The 17,204-nt window shown below is 33.2% G+C and overlaps 2 protein-coding genes across 29 annotated transcripts in view; one reads left to right on the plus strand and one right to left on the minus strand.

The window, feature by feature from the left end:
* The window catches only part of capt (adenylyl cyclase-associated protein 1), a 190,066-nt gene extending 173,712 nt beyond the window's left edge, over positions 1–16,354 (plus strand). For all 27 annotated transcript variants that reach the window (XM_067121596.1, XM_067121602.1, XM_067121598.1 and 24 more), the window contains 5 exons: positions 2,007–2,185; positions 6,318–6,445; positions 9,360–9,617; positions 9,981–10,088; positions 14,655–16,354. In XM_067121596.1, coding sequence (XP_066977697.1) covers positions 2,007–2,185; positions 6,318–6,445; positions 9,360–9,617; positions 9,981–10,088; positions 14,655–14,882 — 901 coding nt within the window. In that variant the 3' untranslated portion in view covers positions 14,883–16,354. The remainder of the gene's footprint in view (positions 1–2,006; positions 2,186–6,317; positions 6,446–9,359; positions 9,618–9,980; positions 10,089–14,654) is intronic.
* LOC136848836 (uncharacterized) overlaps positions 16,347–17,204 on the minus strand; it is a 74,964-nt gene continuing 74,106 nt past the window's right edge. For both annotated transcript variants that reach the window (XM_067121579.1, XM_067121578.1), the window contains exon 53: positions 16,347–17,204. This exon is cut by the window's right edge and continues 100 nt beyond it. The gene's annotated coding sequence lies outside the window, so the exon portion shown is untranslated.

Below are 17,204 nucleotides of genomic sequence, written 5' to 3' on the forward strand. Positions count from 1 at the left end.
CAAACAGTCTATAATTTCTGAAATCTACCATACAAAGATTTCCGAACAATCAGCGGTTGAAAAATTAGATTTCAGTTGCATATTGAACAAGTCTATTACTGTAGCCCATTAACTAGCAAATCAAGCTTTTACAAAATAGTTTGCTTTTGCTGAAAAAGAGGGAAGATAGTAAGAGCAAAATTACAAACAAGTTAATGTTTACAAAAACCGCTGTGAATTCAGAAAACCTGAGGCAGTGGTGCATGGCACTTTAATCCATGGCATACTCAGTTACAAAAAGAAATTGTTTTCTAGTACTGAGATTTTTCAGAAGCACTAACCTTATATTCAGGTATCCTAGGAAGTAAGCATAATTTTCTTACGTAAAAAAAACAGTAGAACCTAGAACAAAAGAGTAGTGCAGCTATTTTGGCTTCTAAGAATGCAGCTTAGGCGAGCGGTTAAGGTTAGGAAGCTGTCAGTTGCAACCTGCAGGCTAATGTACAGTGGTATTACAGCCAACCTGAAATTTGTAAGCTTTAGCATCAATGATACTGATGAGTTTTACAATAAAAACAATAAAGAGTTGTTCATATAATAGTTCTTTGGTGCAGGCAGTAAAAATGTTAATGAAAATAACATGTTTAAGTAGACCGTCCAGGAGATAACCAATCAGAATATCTTCTAGTGACTGTCTAAATTTAAATTACCCTTTGCTTGGAAAAAGCAACAGCTAATTTGAGCAGTCTTATCTGGAAAATGAAGATCTTGGAAGGCTGCTGACTTGTAAAAAGGATATTATTCCAGTAGTGGTATAACAAAAGCTGTAAAGCATTTTCTGTTAATACCATCATCTTTGTAAATCATAGGAAGCCTTACAAACAATATCTAGTTTTTTGTTTGTTTTAGGCAACATATTTTCAAGTACTGTGAAAAGGAAAGCGTAGGTCAAAAGTAACAGTAAGTGTTATCATATTTTCAGAATCATAAAGTACAACAATACCTTTGTGAAGCAAATCGAGGACAGGAGGCGTTGAGGAGATTGGCTTGTCAGAGCCGTAGTTTTAGGGAAGAGTACCATCATCTATGTACTAAACTTTATTTTGTGGACCAACACTCATGACACTTGTAAAGGCTAGAAAACAGTAACTGTCCTAGAACATGTAATTAGAAAATTACCTGGAAAAGTAGGTCTTGGCTTACTAAAAGAACTATCAACAACTTTAGTTCTAGTCACATAAAGAACTGTGAATATAGTTAAGTACATAGCCTTCCGGTTGCCCAAGTTTGGGCCGCCACGAAAATTAGTTTGAACAAATCTGGACTTGTACTCCTTACTTCTTCCCATTGTTAAAATTATTATGGACTTGTATGTTTTCTTTGTGAAATATTCTCTACTGATTTTAAAAGTATTTTGTCTTGTTTACTTTTTGAAATGGCAAGCTTCATTGATAGCACTGCCTTCTCCTTTTTTTTTTATTTGTGCTGTCTCTGATATCCAGGTACATATCATAATATTTTGCATGAGGGGACAAGCCCTTTCTCTTAGATGGATGCATAAACCACCCAGGTCATGACATCCGGCATTTGCTATTCGAAGGCAGCTATTTATAGGTTGCTGAATTAAGTAATTGCTTCTTCCTCATGTTGTATGTTATGAAGATCTTTTCCTGCATGATTTTTTATCTCATTTCCTATAACTTCTTCTCATTGAAGAAGGATGTTCATTACTTTCTTTAGGGAAGGCACCTAATCTCTTTCTTTGTCACCTTTACCAGACCTGGTCTGGGTAATGGCAAGATGCATTGGCCGTCTCAGAAATAAAATTGATACAGAAAATATATCTGAAATTCTTGCAGTTATGAGATAATGATATTTTAAAATGCTTACCCATGATATGTCATAGGATGTCCAGTTTTATATTATGGTAGTGACAGAACTGATACTTTAGTTTCTGTTGCTTTCTGTTGATGAAACTGTAAGTTTAGATAGAGTCACTTTAATGATATGCTTACTATCTATTGCAGGGAGAAGGATAAGTTGCATGTTGAATGGGTCCAGAACTGGAACAATGTCTTCAAAGAACTGCAGTCATATGTCTTAGCACATCACACGACAGGTCTTTCTTGGAACACCCGTGGAGGCAATGCCATGAATAACCTCAAGCCTGCACCTGCCAATTGTGGAGTACCTCCACCTCCTCCACGTAAGTTATATGTAAAGATATGTTGCAGCTGTTTTTTGTCCTTTAGGCCTTCCTATTTTTCAGGAATTGTTTCCCTTCAATAGAACATAAAAAAAAAGTAAATGGAAAGTCATCATCCTTCATAATCTCGCCGCTTCCCTACTCTTGATAGCCGTGCTTTCGTATTTTAACATTGGTTTTGGTATCAGTTTGATGTACATCAATTTTAGTCTGATGTAAACATCACTTATGATCCTCAGTACTGAAAGAGAGGTCTGTCTTATAGTAGACTGTCATCCAGAGTTGGACCTGACATTTATCTTCAAGGTTTGATGGTATATTTTTGTGGCATCATATACAAATAAATATTATTCTATGCATCACAGTACGTATGCAAATAAATACTATTTTGTGAACAGCATGTCAGCAAAGTCCTTTGGTCAAGGTTCTATAAATGTGGTGGATGAGGGCAATAGATTTTGCCCCCTTTGTTTTCAGGCTTCAGAAGAATTTCTGCCAAATCTACAGGCTTAGTCAGCAAGGGCAGGTTTACACTCATAACCTCCAAATTATGATTTCTAATCTCATATAGCCACTCTGTGTTGATTTTTCCATGGTAAAAACCTTGTTACTAATAAGCTCAGATAATTGTGTTCAGTTTTGAATAAGGTCTTTTTTCAGTCACAGTATTTCTGTAAATATTTCCTTCAGTAACTGAACATTTTTTGAGGGAGAATGTTCATAAACCATTTTCGATAGCTGCCATATTTCTTGATTACTATGTCAGAATAGAATTCTAGACCAGTTATTTTTACCTGGACCTGATCATTCAATTCACTAAAATATTTATCCCTAACTTGAGTTCCGAACTGTGGTATGACCAGACCTGGTATATATTATTTTAACTGAGTCAATGAATAAAAATGGCTAATAAATCAGACTCTAATTAGCACCACTTGGATTTTTTATACATTTCTCTTAAATTTTAGTCATAAGAGTTAATTGTAGAACATGGTTTGGAAAGGTATGAGCTTGGGACATGGAGATGTGCATGCAATCTGACATGAGAACATAAATCTCTACATACTTCTGCAAGTACTGTACAGTGGTCATTACACTCTGCACCTAGATTTTATCCAATTAGTTTATAGAGATTCCTTGTGAGAGCATTTGTTTTGTTAGGTTGTGAGAAACTTTATCTTCATGTAAGTTTGTTGTATAGTAAGCCTTGTGATCAAGAGTTATTCTCCAGATCCTAGAAGACTTTTCCATAGATTGATAATAAGTTTTTTTAATAGTCATTTATCTTATTTATAATTATTCCAGTCCATGTACAGTTTAATAGTTTTCATCATCCCTACACAGACCAAAAAATGGTTAGTATTACTTTATTACTTCACAAGGAATAAAGAACAGCACCCTTAAATTTTGTAATCTTGCTGTCTTGATTTGCACCCTCTAGGGAATGTTTCAGTGACAAGAATCCATCCACACTTGGGAGACCTATGAGACCTAGCTTTAGTTTAATATAATCATCACAGCATGTTTTTCATTCATTACTAGGAAAGTGAGGTTCCTTTGTATTCCATAAGGATTAATTGTCAGTGGATTGAATTTTTAGCTGACAAAACATTCCACATTAACTGTAATGTTTCTCCACATACGAACTTTTATTTTACATAAATGCTTTCATCTCATTCTGAGCAAGTTTTTCAAAGCCATTTTGCTGTATAGTGGCATGTGCTTACATCACTTCATAAGCATTTCCTTCAGCAATTTGTCAATAATTAAAGTATTAAAGTATATCATAATGGTGTGTGTTTGAAATTCATGTTTTTTATTAGAAATTTAAAGTTATATTGTGGTGTTAATAATTCTGTTTTTTTCAGGCTAGAATTCTTATAGGATTTCCTTTTCTGAGCTTTGTTGTTTTGTATGATTTATTACTTTTGGCAACTTTTAAGGGTCTTTGTTATGTGTTATGCAATTTATTATTTAATGCAGTAAATTATGTACTTATATTAATGCTCTATACTGTAGAACATTGCTTTTTGCCTTGTAGTCAAATCTGGTTTTTTGTGCACAATACTTTAATTAGTAGAAGTTATTATCCAGCTTATGGTGAATCATTGGCTAATACCAAGCTCTCAATGTGAATTTTTTTGGGGAATTTTCCTTCAGTGTAGCTCTTAGTAGTAATTGTTGCATTTTTCTACGCTTGAATCATCTTTACATGTAATATCATCATGGAAAAATTTATACAAGTACTGTGTGTATATACTATATTCATGGAACATCTACTCCATATCATCTGAGGGAACATGTATCTGCCTTGAACTCATCTTTTGAATGTTAGGTCAAGAAACTTAGAAATCTCTTCTTAATTTGTAATCATTCAGAAACCTAGGGGTTGGTGATATCTTTTTGTTAAATGAACCCACTATTCATTGTTAGCACTCAAAATTTAATTTAATAAATTTATTATTAGTCTTTTTATATATATTTTTCCTGTACAATATACAGTAAAGTAACACATTTTTATACCATCTTAATTCAGAAGTTTAAAAAGAGTACATTTTAGCTATCTTTAATTGCTTTGCACCTTCAGTTTTTTTACAGGAAGGTATGATGACATTTGAAGTGTTTTTCAAGACTTGCATTAATTTATGTGTTTTGAGAAGGATGTTATCCATGGCATGACAATTTTAATATGTTGTATATTTGATTATGGTTATATGCAGTGTATGGTTTTCATGTCAGGGAGTGCCTTGTATTCCATGAGTTCATATCCTTAAAAGTTTTCTCTTAATAAAGAATGAACAGTTTTTATACTAAAGTGCTGTAATCAAATGTCAGTAGTAGAACATCTGAATAACAGTATGTATGAGTGTGAAATAAAACAATATCCCTGTTGTGACTCATTTAGGATCTATTAAGAAATATTGTTTGATAATTCATAAACTTACTCTAAATGTTTACATGAAGCTTTTTGGTGTAACAGCTCATGTGAGGCATAAACTGAAAATTAGGGTTTAAACTGATGGCTTTGACAGGGTAAAACAAAGATGTTGAAATCCTCATAATACATAGAAAGATTTTTTGTTGTGGCAGTAACATTAGTGAACCAAATTGAAGCATAATCAATGACACTGAATTACTTTTTTTGTAATAAATGAAACAATAGTTCATTGTAAGAATAAGGCAACTTTGTTGAAACCAGACATATCGACATGTGTATGATGTATTCATTCTCATGAAAACCATCTGCTCTATACTACTCTTCCTGCTGAACTATTTGGGACATTTTTGCATTCGACCTGATGGTGCAAACTAGATATCATGATGAAGTACCTGTAAGTAATTGACCATTTTCCATAAGAAATACAGAACTGGAAAATGAAGTTAGATTTTGCATTTATATTTTGATTATAATGGTATGAGCAAAATTACTGTACATTGTGCTCTTAATAAAGTACTATTGGTAAGATGCATATCAGCCACACTCAGTGACCCTAGTCAGTTTGCGCTTGTGCAGAGGCGTATAGGGAACCTAAATACAATAGTTAAGAATCCCTATATGATAACTGAGCAGATCTGAGCATAAGAATATTGCAGCGGCATCATAGCTGACAGGGCTCTTCATTAGTAGTGTTTATTGTTAGGCACATGAGAGTTTGTGCTTTTCACGTAAACACACTTGTGTTGGTGCTAAATTGGTCATGATTTTACTTGGTAAGTCATTGAATGAAAATCTTACACAGACATAGTATATGCAGCTCTATCTAATTTATCTAATTACACAAAAAGCACCCCTTCACAACAGTATGTATGGTATTTCATACGCTTTATGTAGATATTTAGCTTGAATGAAGAAGAAAAAGTATTTCAGTGTTGTTATTTTTTCCATTCATTGACAGTGCTATAGTTTTCTTTACATGAAAAGAGTTCTGTAATGTAATGTCCACCCAGTGCTTTGCCACTTGATGTAAAGTGATCGAACATGTTGTTTATGGCCTGGTTTTTGTGTTGCTTTTGTGCTATTGTAAGGAATTATCAAGTTTGCTAATGAGTTGTACGGGTTTGTGATAGCGAGTGCAGTAAATTGTTCATCTATTTTTTGAACCTGTAGTTAATTTTGGTACCTTATCGGTAGCTGGCAACATCCCTCCCCCTCCCCCTATGGTGAAACTGGAGCCAAAAGTCATACCTGCAGATGATGGACGGGCAGCCTTGTTCGAATCAATAAACAAAGGAACAGATATTACTTCAGGCCTCAAGAAGGTAAGCAGGAATGTTTTGATGTTTTCCTTTTCTTGCAAATGTAACCAGGATCTTATTTCTAGTAGCTATGTAAGTACTGCATTAGCTCTATGCTTTTTGTCTTGATAATGTAAGTCTTATGATATCTTGTGATTTATTGACTCCATTATACAAAACATTAAGCAGTAAACAGGAACTTAAATTGAGGAAGGGCAGTCTTTTATATGTTGGAAACATTTTGTAAAAAAAAGACCTTTTCATTGTTAAATCACTCACTTGTGTTGAATATGGTATTGTATCTAAAACCATCTTAAGTCTAGGAAATGTAGTAATTAAAACTGGTAAAAATGTTGTCTATATTTATCAAAAAATACAAGCCAAAACAAACCAGTGCAGTTATATTAGATAAAGTGATAAAGTATTTGCTCTAGTCACTCGAAGGGTAATTTACTAGTGGTCAGAACTGTCAGAAAGTATTTTCTTGCCCCACATGACTGACTCTTTTTCAGTGTAATTTTTGGAAAAGTAGTTGCAAGACAAAAAACAAAAGTAACATAGTAGAGTTGGAAGAAATTCACCTCTAGTATATTAGAAGAGAAATGTTTCTCTCATAGTATGAGCTTAAGCCTTAGTTTATTGGCACCCTTGACCATTTTTTTGTAAGGGTATCACTATGCATTGTAGAGAGTACTGAAAGTTCCTAATATATTCCCTCAACCCCCACAGCTGCATTTCTTTCAACCTTTTACTTTTCATCCCTTTTCCTTGCACCTTTCCTACATACCGGTCCGTCGTTTTCTTGCACCAGTTAACGCTTTATATAAAACCAAGGGCAAAGAAGGGAGATGTAATCACTCCCAGTTTAACTGCAAGGGCTCTGTTGAAATTTTCAAACCAAAGTCTTCAAAAGCATGGACAACCACAGCAACTTCCAGTATTATTGTCTCTCCTTTGCATGGTAACATGGGTGTTTTCACTGCTTTCCAGTTGTAAATAAAGAGTAGAAAATTACAGATAACCAGGTTCCTTCAGGTGTTTCCACCCCCAGGTGTCTGTCTTGACAACTGTCCCCACTTTGAAGTAGACTGTCACCTTGGACAGGGACATATAAATTAATGATCAGACATGTACCATATACTTGTGTATCATGCAATATTTTAAGACAGAAATTTATACCTGATTTTCGAGTCGCTCCTTACATGGAGTACAATTGTGTATGTGTGAACTGTTGGCCTAGGTAGGGTATTATACTAACAGTATCCAGTTTATGCCAGATTTTTGGTAAGTGGTGTTCATGCAATAGTAAATGGTTGCTAATTATAAGAACTGGATGTGAATTGTTACATAACCCATAAGTTTGGTGAATTGTTACATAAGCCTTAAGTTTGGTAATCTTGTTTGAAAGCCTTGCCAAGTATAATCTACTGAAAGTGAAGTTCACTTTACAAGCATAGCGTAGTACAGTATAATCTCCCGAAAATTAAATTCACCTGGTTGAGTAAAGCCTACTTTTGTTTTTTACTTTTAATTTTTTAAGAAGAAGATGAATTACGGACAGTGCAGAAAAAGAGGTTAACCTAATGTTATCGGGGCTATTGAAAATGCAGCTTGCATGATGATACACAAGGTACAGGATGAAATCATGTTTTGGCCACAAAATTTTAAGGGTTGTGTGATACACAAGATCAGATGATACACAGCTATATACAGCAGGTCTTTTATGATTAAGGAAGCAAACCTTTCTCTCTGGAAAGCATAGTAATCTTCCTGCAGAGAATGCATTGTGTCTCATAAGGTTTGCAAGCATCAAGCAGAGCATCTTGTTGAGTATGTTATACTTACACATGGTATTGCTTTCTCCCAGTGCCTCTCCTGTGGCTTCCAAATGCCCAATTTTCTGACTTTACATCTTCATTTGTTTCATGTCTGGTCACCATAAACATGGCTTTGTTTGGTTATGATATCAAATCATCTGCATTGCAGCTTGATGGAGACTTTCTGCAGTCTTTAAAGGATTTTTCCAATCCTTAAGGGACTCAGATTTCTGTGATACATCTACCACTGTATTACTCTAGATATTCTTTTATGATATAGCAGCATGACTAGATTCTTGACAATTTCCATTCCCCTCTGCTTTCCAATTCCCATATAATTGCTGGTGTTGGTAAACTGTCAAATGTCTCATCAAAATCCTCGGATACATAGTGTAACTTACACCCTTCTTGCACGATACTCTTCTGATGGTTGTCTCATATAAAGGCTGCTTCAGTTGTGATTTTTATGGCATGACACCAGATAAATAATTAAAAAGTTAAGCAGTTCTTTCAGCCTTCCTTGTAGTACTGTACCTTTTTGAATGCTTTCATCACAGGCGACAGAGGTGACTCTCCCTCTGGCTGCGTTTAGAAAATCACTTGTTCCTGGTAGTCCTGGGTCTATTCCACTTTCCAATTTCCAAGGTCTCTCCTTTCTTCAAACACCATAGACCTGTATTGCTTTGTTTCTCTGCTGTTGGACATCCTGTCCTAATTTATAATCTTCATCCAGCAAATATTCAAAGGATTGCTCCAATTGCTCAGTTTATATCTATTTTATTTCCACACACACTTTTCAAACATCATCTGGTCATTTCTTCTCGACCCATTTTTAATGGTTGTGTAGATGGTATAAAATTGTGTAGTTATTGGACACCCTATGCTACAAGTAATTTTGGGAGTTCCTTTGATATACTGTACATAATATTAAATTCAAGTTACAAAATAATTTGAAGAGTTCAGTTGAATGTGTCACTCAATGGTCAGTGCTAATTTTATCTTGCCAATGTTCAAATTTTGTATGGAGGAGAATAAGCTTCCAAAAATAAGTTTAAATATGATGGACTGAAAAGACTGATTTTATATGAAAAATCTCAATTTTTTATATTTTCCTCTATCAGGTGACAGATGACATGAAAACTCATAAAAATCCAAGTCTCAGGGAGGGGCCTAAGCCTTTTGTTAAGGCCTCTTCTGGTGCTCCAACTACAGTTACGAAAGAAGCATCTCCACCAGCACGTCCCCCAAAAATAGCATTGGAAGGGAAGAAGTGGTATGTGGAATACCAGCAGGATAAGCCAAATCTCCTTATTTCTCAAACAAGAATGGATCAGTGTGTTTATATTTATAGATGTGTGAATACAGTTGTGCAGATTAAGGTAATTTTAGTTCCCAATTTTTTGTACATGTGCCAAAGTTGTAATTGTTCACATGATAATTAATTTTGACTAGAAAATATACTGGTTTCAGAATTTGACAAAATTAAGTGTTGGATATATTTTTCTGTTATTGCATTTTAAGACTTACTTATATATAATTAGAAATGCTTAAGAGTTAGGGGATTATTGCTTTGCACAAAATTGCTGTTAGATTTTTTATATATTGACAGTATTTGAGTACTTATTTCTCTTAAAAGCTACAGATAACTAGCATTGATCTTTTGCCATTCTGACAGAAATTCATAACTTCTTTTTATTTTATTCATGACTGTAGTGAGCAACATTGTATGGTGTCTGTTACAGGGGAAGGTTAACTCAGTCATCTTAGATTCCTGTAAGAAGTCCTCTGTAGTGTTTGATAACCTTGTTTCATCTGCAGAAGTAGTCAATTGTCAGTCTTGCCAAGTTCAGGTGAGTAGATATTTTTCTTTTTAAGAGATAAGGAATTAAATAGTAGTCTTATATAATGTACTAAGAAAAAGTTAACTGCATTACTTTAAAGATAGTAGTAGATAGGAACTCTTAACAAATTGAAAGAGAAAATTATTCTTTGTGATTATTAGTAATGTTTTAGCAACTGTTAGTGGTTTTAAGATAAAAAGCTTTGGTATTAGCATAAAGTGTGATTCGTGCATTGAACTGTTGGTGTTGTTATAAACAGTATGCCTTTGGCCCTTGGCTACTTTGCTCGTTTTCTCTCTCTCTCTCTCTCTCTCTCTCTCTCTCTCTCTCTCTCTCTCTCTCTCTCTCTCTCTCTCTCTCTCTCTCTCTCTCTCTCTCTCTCTCTGCTCCCTTCCCATATCAGATTCTGATCATATCTATAATAACTTTTTGCTTCCTCTTCATAAAATCTTCATAAAATGGGAGTTCAATAACCTTTTCAGTCAAGTCTTTTCCCCCACAAGTTGACAATTCCCTTAAACATACTGTTTATTCAACATAATATATATATTATATATATTGTATACACACATACACATACACAGGCAGTCCCTTGTTAACATTGGGGTTCCATCCCTGGCTGAGCTCTGCTAACCGAAAATCGGCGATAATAGCCCTGAAAAACCTGCTTAACGGTGCTGTTAACCGGAGATCAGTGCCAAAATCCCTATTTAGAGGCACTATTAACCGGAGATCAGTACCAAAATCTCCACTTAACGGTGCCAACAACCTGAGATTGGCACCAAAAATCTGGTTAACAACATTGCTAGCCAAGCGCCTTAACACCGAAACGCCGTTAACCAATGCCGCTAGTAATATATATGTATATATGTATGTATTTTGTGTATACTGTACATACATATATATATATATATGTATGTATATATTATATTAAATATAATATATATATTATATATTATATACACACACACACATATATATATATATATATATATATATATATATATATATATATATATATTGCATATAAATATATCCTTATATAGAGTAAACATATATATGTACATACATTATAAACCTATATATACCTATATGTACATACATTATAAACCTATATATACCTATATGTACATTCATATATATACACATATACATATATATACATGTATCTACCTATATATACATATATATATACACATTCATATATATATATATATATATATATATATATATATATATATATATATATATATATATATATATATGTATGTATGTATGTATGTATATATATATGCATATGCATATAGTATATATATATTAAATGAAGTAAAATATGAACCTGTTTATCAAATCTAGAACTCATTTAACATTGTTATATATATATTATATAATAAATGAAATAAAATATGTACCTAGTTGACAAATCTAGGGCTCATATAGCAGGGTGTATTGCAAATACTGTAGAATGAGATTCATGTCTTCCAAAATTGCTTCTATGAGTAATAACGTTTTCATGATAGCAGTGAAGCATTCTTTTAAGGTTTTGTGTATTCCAAGTAAAAATTAATTGTTTATAAGAATGGACTTTGATACTGATAACTAGGTATTTGAAGGTGTATAATTTAAATGCTTCCACTTTCTGTGATTTCAACAAAAAGAATTAAAAATGAAAATATATTATATGGATTGGTACTTTCAAATACAAGCCTATGGAAAGTTATGAAAAAGACAGACTAGCAGGGTTGGATAAGGTTTTGTGCCAACTGATTTTTAGAAAAGTCGTAAGGAGCCCAGTAGTGAAGAAGTGGAAATTAAAGAATTATGTGCTTTCACTGATTTTATATTTATTCTGTAAATCAAGCTACAAATCCATTCATGGTAAAATATCCTTTTGAGCATAACATTCAAAGAGAAAATTCTGCTAACCATTGTAGGGAAATTCAAGTACCTGAGAGTATTGACAAATGTTTAACATTGCTAGTTTGGTAAGTTGTGCAAGAGAATGACTGAAGCATCCTTTTCCTACTGATTTCACCACCCAGCAGTGAAGACTAATCTGAAAAAGGATTGTCATCTTGCAGACTCCTCAGTTCACTCTCCTTCTCAGCAGTTGTCAAGATTATTTTTTGGAAATTATATATTTCTTATATGTTCTCCACTGTTACATTGATTCAACCTATGAACTAGGAGTAATAAAAAAGTTAATGCTGAACATCATTTGCAAAAAAAAAAAAAAGTTCATATGGAACAAGCCAACGGATGCCATTGTCTTGAAATTCAAGCTTCCGGAGAATATGGTGTTCATTTCAGAGAAGTAACAGAAGTTAATAGGAAATACTGAAAGAAGAGATCAGTTGTTAGAAAAGAAAAATAAATTAATAAATAAATAGATAAAATTTAAGTAAATTATAAAATAGAAGAATTGTCTTAGTGTCATAATGTATTGCATCTTCACTTGAACTTTTGAGGTTCTAAGGCTTCATTATCAAGAGTTCAGTATTGCAAAGATTATGGCGTAAATGTTAGCCCAGTGGTATGTTCCAAGATGAAGGGGCTAACTTTGAGAAGCTTGTACGTATGTATGTACGATTTTTAGATTTTACAAGTTCAAGGTGCTATTCCAACACCTCGGTAAACAAACATATTCCAGTTGGAATCTGAAGATACCAAATTATTGGACTTATCCATAAGGGATATTAGTGATATGGCGAAAGAAAGAGCGCCTTATTATAGTACAGTGTATGGACTAGATAAAAGTATAGTATAATATACTGCAGTAAAGTATAAAATGTTAGCATAAGTACTTAGGTAGTAAGACTTAGGCAAAAGGGCTAAAGATTTGATCTCATGGATCTTTACAAGTTATTGTCAATGAATTTGTAATGGAAAGAGTAAAGTGAATTACGTTATTGAGAGGCATTGTCCATGATACACAATTTATTATAGATAGAATGAATAACATAACCAGGCTTCTTTATGTTGCATTAAACTTCGTCAGCTGCATTTACAATATTTTTTAAATGCAAATAAGAATTTTTACCATAAGGTTTCTCCATTAGTTATTAGTAAACTAATTCTAATTTGTGATTAAAACCCTTCAAGCATTTGTACTTTTATGCTCTATATGCGAGAAATAGAAAATAAAGAATTTAAACCACTCTAATTCAGGAGACCTAAGGAATTCTCAATTTTTGTAATGATCAGTGACTTTGGGTATGAAAATATATGATGATGATGAGGATAGTATTTCATTGCCTCCATCTTTGACATATAAGTCATGCCATAATGTGAGAAATATATTTTTTCCAGCACTAAGCTGTAGTAATCTGTCTTGCATAATTTACAAGATGCCCTTCAGGATTATTGTAGGTAGTTCAATCATGAGATTATGATCATGTGTCTCACAGGCTTTGGGTTATGAATAGTATTTTGGCCTTTTATTATAGGTTACACCATAAATTCTGAAATAAAACTTTGGATAGGGATATGTGTTGATTTCCTGTTAAAAATTACGAAATGAAATTATGGTTGTTGCTCTATAACATGAACTCTAAGTTTCCTAAGAAATGTTCAAAGTAAATGTGGGAAAAGTTAAGTTTACGGTATCCAGGATTTCAGTGAGATTCACACTAACGAATATAATTTCAACCGAGTTTTGCATTATTTTATATTTCTAAGAAGAGGGCAAAACAACTACCAAGAGTTGAATTACTTTCTCATTCCAGTTCCTGACTCCACCATGCCTCTTCAAAAGCTCTTGATAAGATTCATCAACCCACTCATCCCCAATACTGTATCTTACAGCTGGTTTTTTTTCTTTAAAGTACTAGTGAGTAGTACTGCTCCCTTAGTGGACCTCTTATGTGTTTCAGAAACACAGGTCAATTCTATTAACAAATGATTATGATCTGTAATATACCCTGGTGGAATCGTCCTCTGTCCCTTTTATACATTACCTTTCATACCTCTTGTTTCAAGTTTTGTTACTAACAATTTTGAATTTGCTCGTACCCCCTTTTTTTTTTTTTTAATTGCAGGCTACGTCTATTTAGAATTTCGAGTTTTATGTATGCTTTCCTAGATTCTGGTTTATTGTGAAAATGTGTTCATGGATGCGTATGAGGTCATTTTAAGCATATGTAATCGTCTTGACATTTCTGTGTAGGCAAGGACATGTACATTGATTGTGGCCATTTTTTTTCTTTGTGATTCATTATGGGTTTTTTCTTGATCCTCCAACCCATCATGGTGTAGATATGAGTAATCCACCACTAGTATATAGGATTTAACATTCTGGAGTTTGCTGTTGCTTTAGAAAAACATGCTTGAATTGTACCTTTATTTTGTATTGGGTTTTCCTTTTGACAGGTTTTTAACGAACTTTGATTTTTTTAAAACCAAGCATGCAGAAGCTGAAGGCTACTGTTGTGAAGGGCAGTGTAGTGGGGTTATTTTGGGATATCTAAATTTATATTGCTGGAAATTCAGTCATTTCTATACGAGTGATATCCCTATAGGGCCTCTGAACCTTTTTTGTTCTGTCTTTTGAAGCTGTCAATTACTTTCTTTTTTCAGGTAATGGGAGTGATGCCAACCTTATCCATTGAGAAAACTGATGGTTGCCAAGTGTATCTGAGCAAAGAGTCCTTGAAGACAGAAATAATAAGTGCAAAATCAACTGAAATGAATGTTCTCATACCCAATGATGATGGCGACTTTACTGAATGCCCTATTCCAGAACAGTTCAAGACTGTAGTGAATGGTCTTTCCCTGACAACTACTTGCACTGAAGCTGCTGGGTAAATTGTTAGAGTAGTTACCATATCATGCACAGAAAAAAGGCTCCAGAAGTGTAAGAATAAGTGCTTTATCAAGAACTTAAAGGCTAGTACAGTATAGACAATTTTAATATATATGTACAAGTATTCATTGGATTTGGTGCTTATAATTTTTGATATTTTAGAATGTCATTTACTCTGTTTTCTTTGTATAGGCCATTATTAAGTGATGCAAAATTCTAATCTCTCTTTCTTCTAAAATTGCCCAGAGTTAGAGTACAATATGTTTTTCCTCCATAATTATTTCATATTGTTTTTCACTCCGTAACATTCAGGAAAAATTTTGATGACAATATGCAGAATGGCTGTAATAGTAATAAGGTTTGTAGTGATGAGATAGGCAGTACCATTGATTCATTCCTAAAGTACAGCAAAATTTCAAATAATTTTCCTTGTCACTTAATGCTATATTAATCATCAGAATGCGCATTCAGACAATGCTGTAGTGAGAAAACCAAAAACAGATATTTTATACCTAACAGTTTGAGTTCTGCATTCAAACTGAAATCAGCTGAAATTTTACATTTTTGCACCAGTATAATTTACTCAGTAACATGATTTGGAATGTCTTGGCTTCTGTTATCTTCAAAATCCACTTCCTTATCTTTTCCTGAAATATGTAGGTTTCAGAACTTACTGTTTCATGTTAAGGTGCTTTCATGAAGAAGCTTGATTAAAGCTAAACCTTTCTCTCTGGAATATACGGAAAATAGAATGACTGTTTTTATTCACATGCAGAATTCAAGGTATTTCAATGGACTGTGATGTAGTGTTTTAATTACTGTTCTTGATTACATTATGGCAAGCAATTAAAAAGCACAAGCTTCAATGCACTTACAATTGCCCAAGTTCTGTGATGGTCATTATAAATGACATGATTCATTTTCTAAGACAATGTGTAATTACTAATTGAAAGTATTTCCATCTAAAATGTGGTTCATTTAAGTTGTTGTGATTGGAGGAAATCATAAAAATAAGTTGATTTGTGTGTGGTAAACTTATTTTCTCTCCTGTATTTTCTTTATGGTGTTACAATGATGCCCCTTTGAAAATGCATTTTTAAAAGCCTTGTGGTATATTTATGGTAGTAATAAGGATTCACTGTTTAGGGGTGCAATGAAATTGATATATGTAAGACAAGATACATCAGTTAATACTTTTATAGGTGAACTCTTCTTATACTAGAAAAAATGAACATTTTATTGCTTATGCTTTTTAGTAGTGTAGAGTCATAATTTATTGATGCTCTAGTCTAAATGCAGTTGTGCAAGTAAGAACTCAGAACTGGAAATTGAGTAAAATTGATTATCATTGGGAAGTTTATATTTTTTGCTTTGTTATCATCTGTTAACTTCACATGTTGATTAGAAAGTAATCTTCCATTTTATATATCAGCCATATTTCTGATTTCATTAATAAAAATTACAAGTGGGTTCAGCTTTATTTTTTATTGACTACTTGCCATGAAACTGGCCCTCGTAACATAAGAAGTAGAACCATCATGTTATCTAGTGAAATGTAAATGACCCTAGACCATACAGTATACATCTTTCGATAATCTGAAGATAATTAAAGATTAAGCACAATGTACATCTGCTGAAAATACTAGTGTGCTAGTATGATCTGTCGGCTTGATGCCACTGCAGGATTCTCTATACAATGAACAAAGCAAATAATGCACCTTATTACAAACATCACTTTTGAATTTAATGATGTGGTGATGAAAACTGAGTCTGAATCCACTCTCATACGAATGCAAGTACACATAAAAACAGAAATCTTGAACAAACATTTCGACTTAATGGTTACAGTATTTGTAATTTGGTTTGCTTCTTATTAGAAAAATATTTTTGAGAAGTGGCCTCCTCTTTCAAGAGAACATGAGAGTGAGAGGCTGCATTCACATGGAATATCAAAAGCATTTTGGTGGATGAAGTGAATGTGTGTTCATCTTGCCTCACTATTTTGCATTTGATTTTATATATGAATAAATGAAAAATTTACCATCAAAAGGAAAATTTACATGAATTAATTAATTGTTCATTTATTTACTTATGCTTTAATTCATTTACTTAGTCTTCCCATGAATTCTAACATATGTAATTACATGAAAAAGATGAAAGTAATATCAAATTAACATAAAATCTATTACTTTATTACTTTTCATTCAGCAACTTTCTAAATTAGTTTCCTAACACAAAATAATGCAATGTCTAAATCCCCCATGGAAGACAGAAACAGTAACAAATCATGGAAGATTCAGTAGGATATTCCCCTATGCTCTGTC

The sequence above is a fragment of the Macrobrachium rosenbergii genome, chromosome 19 (assembly GCF_040412425.1).
Source record: "Macrobrachium rosenbergii isolate ZJJX-2024 chromosome 19, ASM4041242v1, whole genome shotgun sequence".
In the NCBI taxonomy this organism is placed as follows: Eukaryota; Metazoa; Arthropoda; class Malacostraca; order Decapoda; family Palaemonidae; genus Macrobrachium; species Macrobrachium rosenbergii.